Source organism: Crinia signifera, chromosome 6, assembly GCF_055691185.1.
Source record: "Crinia signifera chromosome 6, ASM5569118v1, whole genome shotgun sequence".
NCBI lineage: Eukaryota > Metazoa > Chordata > Amphibia > Anura > Myobatrachidae > Crinia > Crinia signifera.
Genome location: NC_139222.1, coordinates 43482480 through 43498260, shown reverse-complemented (window position 1 = coordinate 43498260; position 15781 = coordinate 43482480). Strand labels below are relative to the sequence as shown.

Sequence of the window (15781 nt, the reverse complement as noted above, 5' to 3'; positions counted from 1 at the left end):
GGGGGACATTTATGCACTTTCAAGAGGAAGTCATAAAGGGCCTAATATTTGGGAACCAGCAGGCAGAGGGCCCCAGTACTTCTAGTACTGGCCCCCGTATTGTACCAGGGCAGCATTTTACTGATGAAATCCCCTCCACTGGAAAAAAGGGCAGGACACAAAAAAGGTGCAAAGTTTGCTATAAAAAGGGAATAAGAAAGCAAACTATTTTCCAGTGTGACACTTGCCCCGACAAACCCGGCCTATGTATAAAGGAGTGTTTTAAAATATACCACACATCTATGGAATATTAGGTTCATAATTTCACCGTGCTTCGGGGGTCTTGCTAATGCCACATAGCACCCACCATTCATTCCACCAGAATCTGAGCCGCAAAATCCAAAAATCACTCCTTCCCTTCTGAGTCCTGCCATGCACCCAACTGGTATTTTTTTGGTCACATGTGAGGCATTGCCGTACTCGGAAGAAATTGGGGCACAGATTTTGGGGTGCTTTGTCTCCTTCATTCCTTGTGAAAATGAAAAATTTTGAGCCAGAACTGCATTTTTGTGTAAAAAAATGTAATTTTTCATGTTCACTGCCCAGTTTTATCAAAATTGGTGAAACCCCTGGGGGTTTGAAATGTACACTATACCCCTAGATGAATTCCCTGAGGGGTGTAGTTTGCAAAATGGGGTCACTTGTGGGGGGGTTCCACTGTATTGGTGCTTTGGGGGTCTTGCTAATGCGACATAGCACCCACCATCATTCCACCAGAATTTGTGCTGCAAAATCCAAATATCACTCCTTCCCTTCTGAGTCCTGCCACTTTTTGGTCACACATGAGGCATTGCCGTACTCGGGAGAAATTGGGGCACAGATTTTGGGGTGCTTTGTCTCCTTCATTCCTTCTGAAAATGAAAAATTTTGAGCCAGAACTGCATTTTTGTGTAAAAAAATGTAATTTTTCATTTTCACTGCCCACTTGTATCAAAATTGGTGAAACCCCTGGGGGTTTGAAATGTACACTATACCCCTAGATGAATTCCCTGAGGGGTGTAGTTTGCAAAATGGGGTGACTTGTGGGGGGGTTCCACTGTATTGGTGCAACATAGCACCCACCATTCATTCCACCAGAATCTGTGCTGCAAAATCCAAAAATCACTCCTTCCCTTCTGAGTCCTGCCATGCACCCAACTGGTATTTTTTGGTCACATGTGAGGCATTGCCGTACTCGGGAGAAATTGGGGCACAGATTTTGGGGTGCTTTTTCTCCTTCATACCTTCTGAAAATGAAAAATTTTGAGCCAGAACTGCATTTTTGTGTAAAAAATGTAATTTTTCATTTTCACTGCCCACTTGTATCAAAATTGGTGAAACCCCTGGGGGTTTTAAATGTACACTATACCCCTAGATGAATTCCCTGAGGGGTGTAGTTTGCAAAATGGGGTCACTTGTGGGGGGGTTCCACTGTATTGGTGCTTGGGGGGTCTTGCTAATGCGACATAGCACCCACCAAAATTCCACCAGAATCTGAGCTGCAAAATCCAAAAATCACTCCTTCCCTTTTGAGTCCTGCCATGCACCCAACTGGTATTTTTTGGTCACATGTGAGGCATTGCCGTACTCGGGAGAAATTGGGGCACAGATTTTGGGGTGCTTTTTCTCCTTCATACCTTCTGAAAATGAAAAATTTTGAGCCAGAACTGCATTTTTGTGTAAAAAATGTAATTTTTCATGTTCACTGCCCACTTGTATCAAAATTGGTGAAACCCCTGGGGGTTTGAAATGTACACTATACCCCTAGATGAATTCCCTGAGGGGTGTAGTTTGCAAAATGGGGTCACTTGTGGGGGGGTTCCACTGTATTGGTGCTTGGGGGGTCTTGCTAATGCGACATAGCACCCACCAAAATTCCACCAGAATCTGAGCTGCAAAATCCAAAAATCACTCCTTCCCTTCTGAGTCCTGCCATGCACCCAAATGGTATTTTTTGGTCACATGTGAGGCATTGCCGTACTCGGGAGAAATTGGGGCACAGATTTTGGGGTGCTTTGTCTCCTTCATACCTTCTGAAAATATAAAATTTTGAGCCAGAACTGCATTTTTGTGTAAAAAAATGTAATTTTTCATTTTCACTGCCCACTTGTATCAAAATTGGTGAAACCCCTGGGGGTTTGAAATGTACACTATACCCCTAGATGAATTCCCTGAGGGGTGTAGTTTGCAAAATGGGGTCACTTGTGGGGGGGTTCCACTGTATTGGTGCAACATAGCACCCACCATTCATTCCACCAAAATCTGTGCTGCAAAATCCAAAAATCACTCCTTCCGTTCTGAGTCCTGCCATGCACCCAACTGGTATTTTTTGGTCACATGTGAGGCATTGCCGTACTCGGGAGAAATTGGGGCACAGATTTTGGGGTGCTTTTTCTCCTTCATACCTTCTGAAAATGAAAAATTTTGAGCCAGAACTGCATTTTTGTGTAAAAAAATGTAATTTTTCATTTTCACTGCCCACTTGTATCAAAATTGGTGAAACCCCTGGGGGTTTGAAATGTACACTATACCCCTAGATGAATTCCCTGAGGGGTGTAGTTTTCAAAATGGGGTGACTTGTGGGGGGGTTCCACTGTATTGGTGCTTGGGGGGTCTTGCTAATGCGACATAGCACCCACCAAAATTCCACCAGAATCTGAGCTGCAAAATCCAAAAATCACTCCTTCCGTTCTGAGTCCTGCCATGCACCCAACTGGTATTTTTTGGTCACATGTGAGGCATTGCCGTACTCGGGAGAAATTGGGGCACAGATTTTGGGGTGCTTTTTCTCCTTCATACCTTCTGAAAATGAAAAATTTCGAGCCAGAACTGCATTTTTGTGTAAAAAATGTAATTTTTCATTTTCACTGCCCACTTGTATCAAAATTGGTGAAACCCCTGGGGGTTTGAAATGTACACTATACCCCTAGATGAATTCCCTGAGGGGTGTAGTTTTCAAAATGGGGTGACTTGTGGGGGGTTCCACTGTATTGGTGCTTGGGGGGTCTTGCTAATGCGACATAGCACCCACCAAAATTCCACCAGAATCTGAGCCGCAAAATCCAAAAATCACTCCTTCCGTTCTGAGTCCTGCCATGCACCCAACTGGTATTTTTTGGTCACATGTGAGGCATTTCCGTACTCGGGAGAAATTGGGGCACATATTTTGGGGTGCTTTTTCTCCTTCATACCTTCTGAAAATGAAAAATTTTGAGCCAGAACTGCATTTTTGTGTAAAAAAATGTAATTTTTCATTTTCACTGCCCACTTGTATCAAAATTGGTGAAACCCCTGGGGGTTTGAAATGTACACTATACCCCTAGATGAATTCCCTGAGGGGTGTACTTTGCAAAATGGGGTGACTTGTGGGGGGGTTCCACTGTATTGGTGCAACATAGCACCCACCATTCATTCCACCAGAATCTGTGCTGCAAAATCCAAAAATCACTCCTTCCCTTCTGAGTCCTGCCATGCACCCAACTGGTATTTTTTGGTCACATGTGAGGCATTGCCGTACTCGGGAGAAATTGGGGCACAGATTTTGGGGTGCTTTTTCTCCTTCATACCTTCTGAAAATGAAAAATTTTGAGCCAGAACTGCATTTTTGTGTAAAAAAATGTAATTTTTCATTTTCACTGCCCACTTGTATCAAAATTGGTGAAACCCCTGGGGTTTGAAATGTACACTATACCCCTAGATGAATTCCCTGAGGGGTGTAGTTTGCAAAATGGGGTCACTTGTGGGGGGGTTCCACTGTATTGGTGCTTTGGGGGTCTTGCTAATGCGACATAGCACCCACCAAAATTCCACCAGAATCTGAGCTGCAAAATCCAAAAATCACTCCTTCCCTTCTGAGTCCTGCCATGCACCCAACTGGTATTTTTTGGTCACATGTGAGGCATTGCCGTACTCGGGAGAAATTGGGGCACAGATTTTGGGGTGCTTGGTCTCCTTCATACCTTCTGAAAATGACAAATTTGGAGCCAGAACTGTATTTTTGTGTAAAAAAAATAATTTTTCATTTTCACTGCCCAGTTGTACCACAATTGGTGAAACCCCTGGGGGTTTGAAATGTACACTATACCCCTAGATGAATTCCCTGAGGGGTGTAGTTTGCAAAATGGGGTCACTTGTGGGGGGGTTCCTAACTTTTAGCATCTTATGGTGCCTAGAAACCTACATGGTGCCTAAAAAATAATCTCATAAAAAGGAGGCTCCAAAATCAAGTAGGTGCTCCTTCTATTATGAAGCCTGTGGTTTGGTCACCGTGCACACTAGGGCCACATATAGGATATTTATGAAAACAAAAGAATTGGGGGAATCAATTTTTAGTCACATTTCTCTAGTAAAATGTACTGTGTTCCTTAGAAAAATGTATTAAAATTGCAAATCTGCAAAAAAAAAGAAATTTTGAAATTTCACCTACACTTTGTTTTAATTCCTGTGAAACACCTAAAGGGTTAACAAACTTCCAAAATGCTGTTTTGAATACTGTGAGGGGTGCAGTTTTTGAAATGGCATCATTTATGGGGGTGTCTCACATACAAGTCCCTCAAAGTCACATCAGAACTGAACTGGTCCCTAAAAAAATCAGTGTTTGAAATTTTCTTGAAAATTTGAGAATTTGCTATTCATATTGTAAGCCTCCTAGTGTCCCAAAAAATTAAAAGGAAGTTGAAATAATGATGTCAACATAAAGTAGACATATGGTCTATGTTAGTTATTCACTATTTTGAGTGGTAAGATTATTTGTCTCACAATCAGAAAATTTAACATTTTGCAAATCGCTAAATTTTCCATTTTTTCACGATATTTTGGTATTTTTCACAAAAAAACACAGACTGTATCGACCCAAATTTACCACTAATTTGAAGTACAATGTGTCACGAAAAAACAATCTCAAAATCACTGGGATAAGTAAAAGCAAAAAAAAGTTATCCCCACTTAAGTGAGACATGTCAGATTTGAAAAAAAGGGCTCTGTCAGGAACGCAAAAACTGGCTCTGTCAGGAAGGGGTTAACCAGGTGGGTCACATGGGGGTCCACCGGTGGTGGGTTTTCCCATAATTTGCAATCCTCCACAGGTGGTGGGTACCTAACGGCTACCCTTTTAGAAATTGGGAATTTTTTTCCTGGAGTTTCCACATCTCTGTTCTGACCTCCATTAAGTGACCAGAATGTGGGAATTCGGCCCTGACCACTTTATGGGACTTACGTCCACCTTTTGTGCCACCAGTGCCGGTTCCTCCTCTTCAGATAGGAGTACTGCCTGTATGGTGGGCATTAACCATAGTGGCCATTACCTCTTCAATGTCAGGTTCCCCATCTGAGGTATTTGCCACATCATCCTCAGCTTTCCCCCTGATGAATCAGTGGTGTCTGTCATCGGGGTCGACTGAGATGACGTCGGCTTTTTAAGCCTTTTTGAACCCTGAGCATAGGCTGGTAGTGCCTTCAGAACTGCTAGGGACTGTGCCAAGAATATCATATTGTCCGACCGTGAATTAACCCATGGTGGGGTTACTTGCAATACAGGTGCTGGTGGTGGGGGCGTGGGACCTGTAACGGGTGTCAGCCTATCCACTAAAGTACCCAGTAACTGGGTAACTGCTGCCCAAGGAGGATGTTGAGCCTGGGGGGCTGATGAGGGAGCTACCGGAACTTGGCCATCCTGCCCACTGTCCTGGTCACAGTCCCTCTGCGCATACTGTGCATGAACACAGTAATGGAGACTCTGCCTGCTGGTATTCCTCACTAGCCATATAAGCAGCTACTCACATGTGAGACTCTATGCCCTGTGACCCGCTAAGGGTGTGACTAGTACTACTGCTTCCTCTTAGTACACCTGTCTAAGTAATGCACAGTGTAGATTTAAACACAGGAGAAAAACACAGTAGAAATAAGCATATTTAGTCACACATGCATACAGTAGAAAGTTAGCCCACACAAAGTACTGTAAATGGCACTATGTCCAGTACGCTATAAGCCAGAGGCTGTGTATACATAGGGTTAATAAGTTGATTTCTACAATGGTTTGCATTTCTCCTATAAGCCATGAAAGGATATTGCAGCACTTGCTTATGTATATTTTTAGAGAATGGCCAACTGTGACTTAACCTTTCAGGGCACACAGGACATTAGTATTTTGCTGAGCCAATGCCCTTGAAGTGTATATAATCATATGGCGGTGGGTTACTCAGTTAGGCCTCACCGTGGAACAGAAGGACAGATGACGAACTGAAGGAACGGACAGAATGAAGATAAGAACACAGGTGTTGAAATGACAGCTGAAGCCTCCCTGGATGTGTGATCATTGACTGTTTGTCTTCACTGAAATAACCTCCTGAAGTTGAGTATAATAAGTTCATATTGTATTGGCCAAACTGTTGTGTTTCTTTGCTGTCCATATATTAATTCCTTGAAACCTAAAAGAACATATATTCCCACCGGGAACAGGCTGTGTAGGACAGTGAGTGCTGTAAAAACCTGTCAGCAGGTGATGTTTTTACTGGGGAGCAGTGCTCAGCAATCCAGGAGCCTGCACAGTGCTCTGAAGATGGCTGCCAGCTTCTGTGGGGAGACTGATGGCATGAATCTGCAGGTACAGGTGTGCAGCAGTGAGGTGAACTGGCACCTAAAGCTGGGGGTAGGGGCTACAGGCCAGCGCAACCACTCCCTATGGTGGACTTCTCTCACCGGTATAATGGAGTCTAAATTAAAATGGAGGACAGCCTAAGGGAACTGCCTCCAGCCTGTGCTCCCTTACCCTGGTGGGTTAGTGGAATCCCTGCTGTGGAGGGCAGTGTGGGCATTGCTGTGTGTTGTATAATATATAATGGGCATTACAGTGTGTGGTATAATATGTAATGGGCATTATGGTGTGTTATGTAGTATGTAATGACCATTACAGTGTTATATAATATGTAATGGGCATTACGGTGTGCTGTATAATATGTAATGGCCATTACGTTGTGTTGTATAATATGTAATGTGCATTATGGTGTGCTGTATAGTATGTAATGGGCATTGCGGTGTGTGGTATAATATATAATGGGCATTGCGGTGTGTGGTATAATATGTAATGGGTATTGCGGTGTGTGGTATAATATGTAATGGGCATTGCGGTTAGTTGTATAATATGTATGGGAAATGCGGTGTGTGGTATAATATGTAATGGGCATTACGGTGTGTTGTATAATATGTAATGGGCATTACGGTGTGTGGCATAATATGTAATGGGCATTGCGGTGTGTGGTATAATATGTAATGGGCATTGCGGTTAGTTGTATAATATGTAATGGGCATTGTGGTGTGTGTTGTATAATATGTAATGGGCATTACAGTGTTGTATAATATGTAATGGGCATTACGGTGTGCTGTGTAATATCTAATGGGCATTACGGTGTGTTGTATCATATGTAATGGGCATTACGGTGTGAGGTATAATATGTAATGGGCATTGCGGTGTGTGGTATAATATGTAATGGGCATTGCGGTGTGTGGTAAAATATGTAATGGGCATTGCGGTTTGTGGTATAATATGTAATGGGCATTATGGTGTGTGTTGTATAATATGTAATGGGCATTGTGGTGTGTGTTGTAAAATATGTAATGGGCATTGCGGTGTGTTGTATAATATGTAATGGGCATTACGGTGTGTTGTATAATATGTAATGAGCATTGTGGCGTGTGACAATATATAATGGGCATTACGGGGTTACAGTGTATCTTTAAAATACATGTTTCAGGTATGCGGTAACACCTCAAGCCCCCCCCCCCCCCCCCCCGCTGACTTTACTTTGTTAAAAATAAAATGAATGGCGCTGTCTGTGAGGTGCCGACTAGCAGGGTATGGACAAAATATCTGTTGAGAATATTTTGTGTAACAATAGGTTTGTGTGTGTGTGTGTGTGTGTGGAGGTGTGGGGGGGGGGGGGGGCTGCCTATTTTTCAGTCCCGGGCCCCACAATTTCTGATGACTATGATACAGTCCTGAAAGTTGTAGATATTTCCCCACCTTAATACTGTATGAATGTCCTTCATGGTTACTGGCTGCTGGGGAAGACTGTGGTGTTTGCCTTGTTATACACTATGTTCTACTTACTTCAGTTCCTTCACCTGGCACTGTCCAAACAACACAGATAACCTGGATCCAGTCTCACTCACGTCCTCTGTGACAGGGAATCTGCATCTCCAGAACCTGCACAGAACACAGACACAGCGCTTTCTGTAAGTAATGAAAGCTTAATATATATACCTACTGTATTTAACATATCACACTAATTCCAGTAGTGCAGCTACTATGGAATACATGCTGCTTCCAGTGCCAACAGCTCCCCCTGCACAATGTCTTGGGAAGCTTCCAAGGTCCAATGCACCCCCTTCACCCCCATCTGCCGATGATGCAGCCATGGAGGATGTACTGTGTGTGTGTGTGTGTGGGGGGGGTTTACACTGCTGCAAATGTCACCCCAGCCTGCCTGACACATCCTGTCATGCCTCTACCTGCCTGGCTCCAAGCAGAGACCTGTGCTGTAATCAGGAAGTGTCTCATTGATGCTGTGCACTGGGTTATGACTCCTGCCCCGTACTGCCTGTCTGACGGCCACATTGCTCTGTGCACTGGGCTATGGCTTCTTGATCTGTAACACCTGTCCAGGGGCAAACGCAGGATTTTCAGAAGGGGGTTTCCAGAGGGGCGGAGCAAAGCACGGAGATGGACACTTCGGTGACCCAGTTATATGGCGGGTCAGTTAAAGTATAGACCAAATGTATATAAATAATAATAATAATGAAAATAAAAAAATACACACATATATATATATATATATTTTTTTTTCATATACTGTATATACATACAGGGGCATCAACAGCAGTGTAGACCCCTGGGCATAGCAAGGTATTGGGGACCCTACCGATCCCCCAGCGGTAGGGGTGGGGAAAGCTTTGATGTCCTGTGGGTGTTAAGGGGTATTATATCAACCACTCTGCATGTAGGGCCTGGATCAGTAATTTCCACTAATTACCCCCTTACTGCACAGATGGTGGGAGATGGGGTGGGAAAAGGGGGCATTGGGCTGAATGAAGGGGCCCTGATACATAACTTCCAGGGTGGTAGAGGATGTTTAATATGCAGAGGAGGGGTGTATAGTGGTGTGGGCTTATTATTCATAATTTTCTGGTGGGAGGACAGCTTGCTTGACTGCAGATATCTCCAGTTCCCGGAAATATATTTCTTAGATTTAAATGGAATTAAAAACTAGAGAATCCCACCTACCAAATGGTATAATGGGGAATGGGGACTAGGGGATCAGAGTTCAGGAGGCAGAGCAATCTGCCAATGAGAATCTAAAACTACATACCAGGTGTGTGGAGCTGGAGCAGTAACCAGCTGCTGGAAAGCTGATATCTCTGGTTCTGGGAACAGTAGAGACAAGTGTCCATCAAAGGGGGAGAGTCCCAGCTTTTGGAATATACCCTCAGAAAAACTGTAAGTCAGACAGAACCTGAAATATCTGACTGGGAAGAGCAATTAACAGGCTTGGATGGGGACCACTGTTTTGAAGTCAGATATCTCCGGTTCCCAAGGGCCGATTTTTAAAATTCTTGTGCCCATGGAAAGAGGGGACCCTCAGCTTTCAGCTTAGGGCCCTTAGACTCCTGGGGGGGGGGGGTTCTGGGTACTCAGAAACCCTCCTGCATGTGCCACTGCTGTCTGATGGTCACATTGCCGATGTGTGCTGGGCTATGGCTGCTGCCCCTGTAACACCTGTCTGATGATCACATTGATGCTGTGCACTGTGCTATGGCTGCTGGCTCTGTAAAGCCTAGCTGATGGTCATATAGTCACTGTGCGCTGGATTAGGAAGCAGAGTCTCATTGGCTCAGTAGGCTGCACACATTTGCAGCTTCCTGAATGGTCAGACGCTGACCACCAGCCATGCAAACTAACGCCGCCCTTCCCTGTGCGGACAGCCGCATTTGCATGTGAATTAATGTGCGCACTTGCATCACATTTTCATGTGCTCTAACACTCCTATAGGGCACTGCATAGGGTATCAACAGCTTTTTTGGCTTTACCCTATAAAAGCCTATGGGATTCTCTCTGCAGCCAGTGAGGGATCCCAACGGCCAGTGCTGTCTCTCTGCGCATGAGTAGTTGGACTCCTGGGTCTCAGACCTGGAAGTCCAGCTGTTTGTACATTATGCCCTATGACTGCTGCCCCTGTAACATCTGTCTGATGGTCACGGTGCCTCTGTACGCTGGGCTATGGCTGCTGTCCCTGGAACACCTGCCTGATGGTCACATTGCAGCTGTGGGGTGGGGTTTCAGCCTAATCCAAAGCTTAAATAGGAGAGTCACACCAACTGTTACCAACTGTCATCCAAAACTGACTCGCTGGCAGTTGTTGTGGCTCTCCAATTTGAACTTTGGACTTTGCTGCAGCCACCCTCTCCTACCTCTCCTCTGGAGCAGCAGTGGCAGAGGGGAGGTAGGAGGGGGTGGCTCCAGCACATTAGTCGGTTCCTATCAGGTCCACTCAGTGTAGAAGGTCAAGTGACACAACACAAATGAAATTAGAATCAAACCTTTGATTTGCTACCAGAACATCTACAAGTCATAAACACACACATACACACACACACACACAGACACACACACACACACACACACACACACACACACACACACACACACACACACACACACACACACACACACTTTCTTGGTACAGTAATGTGTGAAATACATACCAAAGTTTTGAACACTTAGAAAGTGCTTTAGATAGAACACTCTGAGCCTTTGGTCCTATTATATAGTCATTAAAAGTGACATTATGTGCTATTGTACTTCTCTCCAAGCAGTAGGCCACAGCCCGGTAACCAATGTTCTCATTCCCTTTTGTATCACCAAGGCCTGTAATTTGTATTTTTGGAAAGTGAGACATCATTCTCTCCACAAATTCCTCATCATGTGTCTCATACAGGCAGCTCAGTATCTCATTATGGTAGTCTGGTGACTTTGTCTTCAGCCATTCCTCTAAGACAGCTTTTTCTGTCAAGTTAAGACCACATCCAATGACTTTCTGAATCTCTTCAATTTGATTTTCATTTGAAAGACCAAATAAGAATCTCACAGTTAAAGTCAGATGTGGGCGATCTTCTGATGCTGTCAGGAAACGTTTGACTTTACTACTTTTCAGTAAATGCTTCATATACCTGTTCAGGAAGTTGAGAAAACAATGGTTTACAGATGTATCACCCAGGACATTGTATAGAGCAGCAAAGAACTCCTGCACACTCAGATGGATGAAGCTGTAGCAGGTGCGGGTCTCAGCATCCCTATGGAAGAGGTTCTCAATCAAAAACCCAGACTCCAGCTCTGACATAGAGAGTTTATGTCTTACAAGATCTGATTCTTCAAATAGAATTCTCTGGTCCCAAACTCCTTCATTGGCCAAAGCACACAGCTTCTGTATACATGTGCTTATAGGCTGGGCAGAGTCCCTTCCATGATACTTTATTAAACTCTTTAGGTACAACATGTAAATGGATGTGGCTGTCTTGCAATTAATCGCAGATAATTCCTGTTTTATTAGTGTTCTCATTACATCACATACAATCCAGCATATTATAGGAATAACACACATTGTGTTTAGTGAGTCATTGTCCTTTATTATACTGAGAGCCAGATCTGCTTGTTCTCTGGTTTCAAAGAAATTATAAAAATATTCCTCACGGTCCTTCCCTGTAAAGCCCAAAATCTCCACATATCGAAGACATTCAACAGAGTCCACCAGCTTCACCAGTGAGTGTGGCCTTGTGGTGAGGATGACTGAGCTGTCACTGAGCAGTGTCTTCTTACACAAACTCTGTAGAAGGATTTTTTTGGAGACCTTCTGAAATGGATCTTTACAAACCTTGGTGTGATTCATTGGTGACCATTTTAGTTCATCCAAACCATCAACAATAAAAAGTATTTTTTCAGAAGTATGGAAGACTGATTGCAACAGATCAGGTGGACAGGTCAGACCACAATAGGTGGTTATATACTGAACCAGGGTTATATTACCAGTAATGGTGTTGACATCTCTACAGCTTATGTAGAACACAAACTGGAACTGATCCTTATACAGATCCCCGGAGGCCCAGTCCAGAATGATCTTCTGGGAGGTCATAGTCTTGCCTATCCCAGCAGGTCCCTGTAACACCACAGTCTTGGGAATAATTCCATCATCATCGGGGTCAAACAGAGCCGGTATAGTAGTTGGGGAATACTTAGCTGATGATCTGTCTGTCATAACCTGTTGATGTCTCCGGCCAGAAGCTCTTATCTCATGTTGTCTCTCCCACTCCTCACGATGATTTTTGATCAGTAGAAGACTGGTGTAGTCTTTCTTCATATTCAGACATTGCCCTAATCTTTTATCATGATGTTTAATAACACGGTTTTTCCTTCTCATCTGATCCATGTAGCGTAATCTGCAGACTGTACAGGATGAAATAATATATATGAAAAATCGTAAAAAAGATAAAATAATACTTTGACATGCATGACAGAAATGACAGCTCTTCAGAGTCACTGAGGCTTTGTTTGCCAAGAACAGTCTATGAGAACACTGGTTGTTCTTTAAACCAGAAATGGAATGTACTGTACAGCATATTATTCCAAATAAGTCAGAGATAGATAAATACATGTGTTAATAGAATGCCACAGAGGAACAAACAAGCTTTTAATTGTGTATTTTGATCTTTGATTACAATTGTTCTCTGCATTTTCTGCATGTACATCAGAGGGGAATATACTGTGACTAATACTGCGTCCAGGGCCAGTGCAAGGATTGCTCTGAGGGTCACAATGTCTGTCAAAGCAGTGACTCTAGGTGATAAGACCCACAGCCAATTCCATATAACAAGATGTATCTCTAGGCACATTAATGTTGGAGTTACAGGGCCACCATCGAGGGGGTGCAATGGGGACAACTTTTCCTGGCCCAGCTGCTCTGACAGAGAGCCTGGGCCACTTTATAACTGCTAGCACCCCTTTTTATGACACAGCTGCACCTCAGTGGATCGTCTGGTTGCTATCCCCCCTTAACAGCGGTGGTCCGCAGGTCGACCGCAGCCCGTAGCACAGACAGCCCCCTGGTTGGAGCCTCTTACCTTCATTAAAAACTCAGCATCTGCTGCCCTGGGATGTTTAAACAGGCAGTGCAGTAGGCAGCAGGAAAGCCGGGAGCCCCCACAGAAAGCCCCCAACAGCACAAGGTGACATAATGATGTAATAATGTCACTATATCAGAGCCGGCGCCACCACTAGACAGCTCTAGGCATTTGCCTAGGGCGCCGGCACCTGTAGGTCGGCAGTTCGCCCCTCACCCCCAGCATGGAGGGTTAGGGCACTGTTCATATAGCTGTCGGCGTCCATGCAGGTGCTGGAGCAGGCTGGGTGTCGTCCGTGCCGCGGGGGTACCTGCGGCGCTGTCATTGGGTATAAAGCTGCTGGCAGCGGGGTCGGGTCCCTGCAGTGAATAGAGAATAACAAGCGCTATGCGCGCGGCGGCGCGGGAAGTGCTTTTAGGTTTGAAAACACTTGCCGCACGCTGATTGGCTGAGATTCAGCCTATCAGCGTGCGGCAAGTGTTGGCTGAGATTCAGCCTATCAGCGTGCGGCAAGTGTTTTCAAAATCAGAAGCGCTTCCCGCGCCACGTGCGCGCATAGCGCTTGTTATTCTCTATTCACTGCAGAGACCCAACCCCGCCGCCAGCAGCTTTATACCCAGTGACAGCGACGCAGGTACCCCCGCGGCACGGACGACACCCCTGCCCGCTCCAGCACCTGCATGGACACCGACAGCTATATGAACAGTGCCAGCCGCCAGCTTTATAACACAGGTACCCCCCCGGGCACCGGGGCGCCCCCATCCCGACTCGCCTGGGGCACTCCGGTGCCTCGCACCGGCCCTGCACTATATCATTACGACGTGATGTAATGATGTTATGCCACGTGTGCCAGACAAGGAGGAGCTGGTGCCACCATCCTTGGGAGTGGTGCAGCCTTGCAGGGATCAGCGTCTGGCCGCCCACCCACCAGTGTTTCTAAAGGTACAGAAATACGCTGTGCAGGTGCTCCATGTGCCTCTCCCTGATAATTTAGATTGTAATTGGTGCTTCATTCTTGTCCTTTTCAGGGCTAATGTAAGTGCCAGAAGCAATGGTTACATGTGTGTTGATTATCGTAATAATAGTCCTCTGCTCTAATACCCAAGCCTAGAACTGCCGGTGTATTTGACAGTCACCCTAATTTAACATGCTACAGTATTAACTGCAGCATACACTTAATTATTATTATTATCGTTCAGCAGGGTAACGCCACAGCCAGGGGGAGATTTTTTTATACAAGTCCTCCCTGGCCAAAGCATTCACCCCCTGACTGGTCAGCATGGGCAGGGATCCTGGGAAAGTGGGCATCCCCCCAATGAAGGGGTCCCCCTCCAGAATTTACCTGCCCATGCTGAAGCCCAGGTATGTCCCCAGTGGCCCTGGGTGGTGGACACCGTGTTGATTAAATGTGTAAATAATAATAAATAATAATATACTATTGTGTATTGTTGTGGAACTACAAGTGTCAGCAAGCCTGCACCGCATGCAGGGACTTGGAGAACCACAAGTCCCAGCATGTGGGATATTAAACGGCATGCTGGGACTTGTAGTTCCCCCTTCCCCATGATCCCTGCCCATGCAGGGGGTGGGGTCAGGGGGTTAATGCTTTGGCCGGGGGGACTTGTATAAAAAGTTTCTCCCCAGCTTTGGCATTGCCCTGCTGGCTGGTTGGGCTTGGTGCTGGTTCTTGAAATATGGGGGACTCCTACTCATTTTGTCCCCTGTATTTTGGGAACTAGGAATGGCCCTTGAGCCTATTGCTGGTTTATAAAATGCGGGGGACCTCTAGTTGGTTTTGCTCCGTGATTTTATGAAACCAGGACCGGCTCTTTGAGCCCCGGGCTGGTTATGCTCAGAAGAGGGGACCCCACTCCATTGTTTTTTTCCACTTTTTTTTAATATAAAATTGCACATGTCCGAAAATGCGCACATTTTCATGACTAAAAATCAAAGGTTTTCATGACTAAAAATCACATATCGCACTTTTTTGCACATCTCATTAAATAGCAGAATTCATGCAAAAAAAGCAATTAAAAAAAAATGCGATAAGGTGCGATTTTGGAAACTTCTTAAAATTGCATCATATTAAATGTCACCCATACATACATTTTGTCTTCATTTTATATTATTCAAAGAGAAAATCGGTCCAACCAGGGGCGTAGCTAGATATCCATAGACCCCATAGCAAAAGTTTGTAAGGGCCCCCTACTTAGCAACTGATGGTGATAAATATATGTAACACATATTACAGTACTTTAACAGCAGAGATGGGCCCCCTGCAGCTCTGGGCCCCATAGCAGCTGCACCCCTTGCACCTATGGTAGTTACGCCCTTGGTACCAACCTTCAAGTGTCTCATTGGAAGACATCATCTGGGATTTATCTGTAAAGATAAGAGCAAAAGGGGATATAATCATTACATTAGTCACATATGACCGAGTGTAAGTAATACAGATACTACATTAGGATTTCCTGAGGATCTCATGGTCCTGATAACAAAGACAAGGCAGCAGGTGGTTATATACAGCACAGAGATGACTCATAATATCCTTATTACAGCTACAGTATAATTGTCCCTTATTAATATGTAAGTGGTAACA

General features: G+C 44.8%; 1 protein-coding gene across 1 annotated transcript in view; it reads right to left on the bottom strand.

The window, feature by feature from the left end:
• The window catches only part of LOC146007597 (NACHT, LRR and PYD domains-containing protein 3-like), a 92134-nt gene that overhangs the window by 33060 nt on the left and 43293 nt on the right, over positions 1-15781 (bottom strand). Inside the window, exons 3-5 of the mRNA XM_083146072.1 lie at positions 15526-15564; positions 10774-12508; positions 8123-8218 (exon numbers count right to left, since the gene is read on the bottom strand). Coding sequence (XP_083002198.1) covers positions 8123-8218; positions 10774-12508; positions 15526-15564 — 1870 coding nt within the window. The remainder of the gene's footprint in view (positions 1-8122; positions 8219-10773; positions 12509-15525; positions 15565-15781) is intronic.